General features: G+C 42.0%; 1 protein-coding gene across 1 annotated transcript; it reads left to right on the top strand.

Annotated features, from left to right (window-relative positions):
* Positions 1 to 1,464: 1,464 nt before the first annotated feature.
* On the top strand, positions 1,465 to 6,020 carry fbxo16 (F-box protein 16). Its single transcript, XM_023430103.2, has 8 exons — positions 1,465 to 1,570; positions 1,814 to 1,849; positions 1,964 to 2,170; positions 2,273 to 2,437; positions 2,616 to 2,881; positions 4,552 to 4,657; positions 5,064 to 5,328; positions 5,803 to 6,020. Exons 1-8 carry the CDS (start codon positions 1,475 to 1,477, stop codon positions 5,856 to 5,858), a joined length of 1,197 nt encoding a protein of 398 aa, XP_023285871.1. The 5' UTR covers positions 1,465 to 1,474; the 3' UTR covers positions 5,859 to 6,020.
* Positions 6,021 to 6,028: the final 8 nt, after the last annotated feature.

The following is a 6,028-nucleotide window of genomic DNA, read 5'->3' as shown; positions in this document are numbered from 1 at the left end:
ACACGTTAAATGCTATCTGAATGTCAAAGTATTTTAACCATGGCAGGTTTTACAATATTATTTTGAAGGCCTAATCGGCGGGTTTCCGGTTGTGATCTGTCTCTGTGTGTTTAACTTGTCGCAGCTCTTCCCTCTTTCTTCACAGCAGGTTTTCTGTCTTTATTGCGCGCGATCGCCCAACCGAGCACGAGCAGGCTTTCAGCTTTTGAATGTAGAACTTCTCTGACTGGTGGAACGGAGTGTTTCAGATAAATAGGCCAAAATGTTTTATTAGTGGACCTTCAGCAGTGGGTTTAACTTAATTGTTACAATGGGCGCATTATTGCATAGAAAAACCCAGAGCCAACGCCTACATGAGCCTATTTAAACAGGTCCATTACATACAGGTCCAACTACTAATACTACCAATAATAATAATAACAATACTAATCAAAATGATCATAATCATAATGATAATGTTAAGTTTAAATACATGCATGTTACATATACTTAATGTTTTGAATTACATATCTTAACATTTACAAGGTTGAGCCACTGTATTTGTGCATGTAGATCACTTTTGATATAAGTTATCAGCGCATCGAAAACATTTATTTCCAGTGTCTTAAATATATATAAGTATCATCTACATAGAGGTATAGCTGAGAAACATATTTTTTGCAGTATCAGTGTGTGAGGCAGATGGTCTCTATAGCAATTGCAGTGTCAGGCCTTCTGCACTACATTTGTCATCATTAGAGCCACTGAGGCCTGTACACACTCCGCACTCCACCGTGGTTTGCTTTGCAGCACCCCCCTGTGTGTGACAGGCTGTGAAGGCCAGTCGATGTAAGGAGAGCACACTCACTGTTACTATGGAAACAAGTAAACTGTGCACAGGGGAGTGGGAAGAAGAAGAAGAGAAGAAGTAGAGTTGGGTGTACGGACACAAAGGCCATCAGGAGTATGCACATAAACACAAAGTGTGTTTAGGAGTTGGATTTACTTCTTTGTGTCGGCCGAGGAGAACTGATGGTGAGTTAAATACCAGAGGAGTGTGTTGTGCAGTGCTGAGCAGCAGTTTCCTGCTCACACATACAACACTGCAGCTTTAAGTTTGTGTGTCCGGTTGGATTTTTGCCATTTTCACTGAGGAATTGTTATGTGTTTTTCCGAACTCTTATTTTTACGAGACACAGAATTAGAGCAGGAGATGCTTTGTTTATTAGGTAACTGGAAAGAAACATTATCATGACACATTTTCTGTGTGATAAAAGGTGGTATGTTATGTAGCTTTGTATTTTAGGAGGCTAAACACAAGCCTGGAAGTGCTCAGGCAGATCCTGTAAAGTGGCAAAGCTCTGTTGTAAATGGAGGAAGGTGTTAGAAACATGCTGCTCACACTCAAAAGATGTACAAAAAGCATCCAAAAGAAGATTTAAGTTTCATTTTTGTGTATTTTAATACATCACCTATAGCTAAGTAGTACCCAGAGATGCCACATGCACCGAGGTCACCTACAAACTGTGCCAAGATGCAGACCAAACTGAGCGCCTGGACTCCTCTCAACCACCCTGTGGCAAACAGCAAGGTCAGATCAACTCATCTATCCTGGAACATGTTAACAGATAAATATCATGTTATTTGCAGGTCAGAAAAAGTTCTTACTCATTGGAGATAACTTTAATTATATCCCATCATACAGTATCACCACCATCAGATAAAAACCTTCCAGACTACATCACTGCTAGCCATGCATTTTGATTTGCAGTATTCCTAACATTGCAGTTTGATGTTATTTTTTAAGATTCTTCAGTCTTCTCTTCTCCCTCAGGTGTTTGAAGAGAGACGAATCCTTCTGGCAAAGTGGGTAAGTTTAAATCACACGAATAGAGCCACACTACATGCACTGATGGGTCCAGACACAATGTGAATCCAGCTCAATGAAACCGAAGCAGTGCACGTGAAAGACTCATGTCTTCAGTTTGACAGGTGGTCTGACAGGCAGAGGAGGGCTGTGCTGCAGGACTTTGTACTGGGCTGCTCAATGGAGCAGCTGAGGTTCCTGAGTGTGAGTGTGAGCAGACAGCTCCCCCTGCAGGCTGCAGACTTCACCTGCCTGCTGCCCAGAGCCCTCTGCCTCTACCTCTTCTCCTTCCTGGACCCACGCAGCCTCTGCCGATGTGCACAGGTACAAAAACCTGACATAATATCAACCTGGAGGGTCGTTCACCTAACAATCACTTTGACAGCTAGTAAAACTGACACTCTGCGCCCTTTTTTAACCATCAAGGTGAGCTGGCACTGGAAGAGCATCGTGGAGCTGGACCAGCTGTGGATGCCCAAGTGTCTGAGGTTCAGTTGGTGCATCAGTTTCTCCCCCACACCGTTCGAGCAGGGCGTCTGGAAGAGACACTACATCCAGACTGTGCAGGGGCTGCGAGTAACCCCGCAGCAGGTCAGGAGATCAGATCCACCATAGGCTGAAACATTATTTAATTCTCATTATTATATTCTCAAATAAACAGCACTATGGCTCAGGGTAAGAAAAATACAGAACAAACTGATGTTACAAGGCAGCTACATTAAAATGCGGTGATAAAATGTTTATACAAAGTCTTTTGCCCACCTCTCAGACTGCCTCGTCCCTACAGCAGTTTGTGATCCCAGATGTAACAATGATCAGCAGTAGACATGAAGATCTGACAGATCCGGCCCTCCTCACCGAGGAGCATCCGGAGTCCACTGCCCAGCGAGTGGGAAGCAGCCTCAGGACTGGATTCATTACAGAGAAGCAGCCGAGTGCACTGCCTCCATGGAGAGATGCTGACAGACATCCCAAAGACATAAGACGCTTTAACTACCTGGACAACCTGGACCCCGTCCAACAAGCCCTGAGAACGTAAGACATGTAGGCAGCAGCAGAAGCAGCAGCATACACCTACCACTTACTAAACCTATCCACTTTTTGACTTGAAGCACATTATAGAGATATGATATTATTTAGGGAACATCACGAACATCCAGATCTTGACGATTAAAGGGTTTAAAATTGTAATTTGGAGATACAGAAACAAATTGGCATCAACATGTAACGCAACATAGCAGAACAATTTTCTGCAGAGTGCAACCGTGTACAGGATGAAGCTACAGCTTATTGTGCCTTCCATTTTCTCAACACACAACTTATTAGATTTCAAAAAGTAACATCAGACAAAGTTTACACAACTTTCCTAATGTCATCGTGCCATTTAGATCATGTATTTTTTGTTCATTAGATTATTTTATAACATTATTCAGATTTACAGCATGTTCTACAGACTTTCAGATCCTGTTCCATAAATTCACCCCTTTAATTCAAATACACATATTTTTTTACATAAACATAAATGTACCTGAAAGTCATATTTCTCTCTTTTCAAAGAACCTTTAGATACTTTCAGGTGGTAATTTCACACAAGGTCAAGATTTATAAAATCTGTACATTTAGAGCCATTCATTTACAAAACTGTAGGTATGTTTGTTCTAAGTAAATAGTTTTTGTTTTTTAATTTCAGTTCTTTCGGCTCTTTGCATGTAGTTGAAAATACAGAAGGTACAAGTTCAAGGAACAGTGAAAGAGAGGCGCTCTGGCCCATTTTTACTGTGTAAATCAATGAACTGGACATTAAGATCACGTGTTTTATGGTGATTAAAGATGCATGATTCATGTGCACAAGGTAAGAATATGCAATATTTTTCAATTCAAGAGTTAAGTTTCATAATCGTGCTCATAGTGTATGTACAGGTGTTACACTCAGAACCATGTAGAGAAGCTTTCCCTCTTCAACTGATGACTCTGAAAACATTTCATGTATCAGATGAAGCTACACAATGAAGCTCAAACATACACAAAAAGTAAATGAATGGTGGGGGAATATGAAATTCTTTGTAAACTTTGAGAAGTGAACTTGACCATTATCCTTGAATGAAAAATGAAACATCTTGTATTTCCACCTGTGCTTAGATATTCTGATGCCACGCTCAAAATACAATCTACAGCTGATCATCAGTTTCTGTCAAATAATGAAAGATGTGGAACACATTTTTGATCGTGTGGCAACAATCTTTAAGCTCATACGTCCACACCTGCATTTCTAGAGTGTTTCTTAAAAGAATGGTTCACTTTGGCTAAAACCCCATAGACGCTTTGAGAGCGCAGACAAGGACAAAGTCAAACAACATACACCAGACTTCAGAGAAAAATGATCCAATCTGTACCAAAATTTACTGGATTCTTTCCTGGCCCCAGTTCCATCTCTCCACCAAGTTCGGTGCGAATCAGTTCAGTACTTTTTGTTTAATCCTGCTGACAAACAAAAAGACATGGGTGAAAACATAAAGTAAACGACAATAAAGTAATGACCATATAGCACAAACAGTTTCTCGTGGTAAAACAGAGACAGTTAAGCTCATATAATCAATTGAAATAAAATACAGATATGTCATATTCTTTTTCAAAGGAATGCAGATCCGCCGAAGAGTTCACCTTGATGTTACACGTGCTTCACTGACTCAGTCGTCTCTCTGCAGGCAAACGAAAAGCACAGCCACCACCTGCACCACACCGAAGCCAGACGGCGGGAGCAAGAAAACGCTATCTGAGGCGAATTACAAACTCCGCAAAGCCAAATCTCTGGTAAAGCCACGCTCCCATTCATCATCGCCACCATAACCCCGCTGTGACTGTGACCTCCTTGTCTGAATCAAAGGGAGGGGGTAAACGTGGAAGGTTCTCCGGGGACTGTGCAACCAGCAGGCATCATGCATTATGGAGCAGCGTTTACGCAGAAAAGCATGTTAATGATGAGCGGCTCAGAGAGGGAGGTGACAGGGGGAAACCAAATTATGCTGATGATGGGGTTTTAGGAAGCGGGGGAGGAAAGGGTGAGATAGAGGACACCATGGCATTTAATATTCAGGCTTTTGGAGAAACCATCATACATTTATTTCAATGCCTGTATATAGTTTATTTCTATTTTTCTGAACACATGGTTATCAAAAATAACCTCAGTTCTCTGAGAACCTTTGTCCTCCTCCTTCAGATGTTCCTCAGCTCCAACTGCAGACCCCAACATCCCCCTCCTCATCCTCATCCTCATCCTCATCCTCATCATCGTCAGACCCAAACTCAACCTCAATGGGCATCTCGCAGTAGCGACTACCCCATCACCAAGGAGACCGCCAAGAGCCTGCTGCGCCTGGCCCAGTGGAATGCTGGGATCCGTCCAGGGCCGGTGAGGTCAGCGGTGCCCCAGCTGAGTGTGGAGGCGCTCAGGGCGTCACAGCGCTCACACCGGAGCTCTCCCAGTAAGTAAATCGCTGCTCCTTCACTCCTCTGGGCTGAAAATGATGTAATCACACAGCAAGAAACGCATTCAGGACAAATTATAGGTTAAAAAATGGCTGAGTCTGCAAGAAAGTCACAGACTGAATGCAGTTTGTGCCCCTATTAGAAATGTTGTTTTACTCTATGTCTTCCACATTTAGATTTGACTCATTTATTAGATTAGAAAATACATTTTAGTGGTTTTCTTTCACTAATAAAACTTCATTAGGCTGAACTGTTAGCAGCAGCTTTCAATGTACTCTTGCATACTTCAAATTAAAGGCATGTAGCTTTATTTTACTCAGTTAGTTCATTACAGGAGGCTAAAATCAAAGATTTCCAGTAGTCGATGTAATATGACCACACACCAGGTTGAGTGGTTCTGATGTGTTATGTGCACAGTTTTAACTACTACTTAATTAGAGATCTGATTTATGACGTGTAATCAATCCCAGGTACGCCACTGTTTAAGGTTCAGCCGTGGATCATGCCTGCTTCACACCCACGATGACGAAGAATGAAGCATATCGCCCCCATCAGGAAGACATCAGAACTACAGTTTCAGTTTCAGGACACCAAAGCTTTTCAGAAGATGTAGCTGAATATATTTTACTCATGTAATTGAGTCCATTACTGCAGTTTCTTTGGAAGCTATTGTGTAAATAGCTCTGGATGGAGAAG

The sequence above is a fragment of the Seriola lalandi genome, unplaced genomic scaffold, assembly GCF_002814215.2.
Source record: "Seriola lalandi dorsalis isolate HSWRI2012SDOR001 ecotype SW California unplaced genomic scaffold, Sedor1 jcf7180002054901, whole genome shotgun sequence".
NCBI lineage: Eukaryota > Metazoa > Chordata > Actinopteri > Carangiformes > Carangidae > Seriola > Seriola lalandi.
The sequence above is the reverse complement of the archived record's forward strand: the minus strand, read 5'-3'. Positions and strand labels throughout refer to the sequence as shown.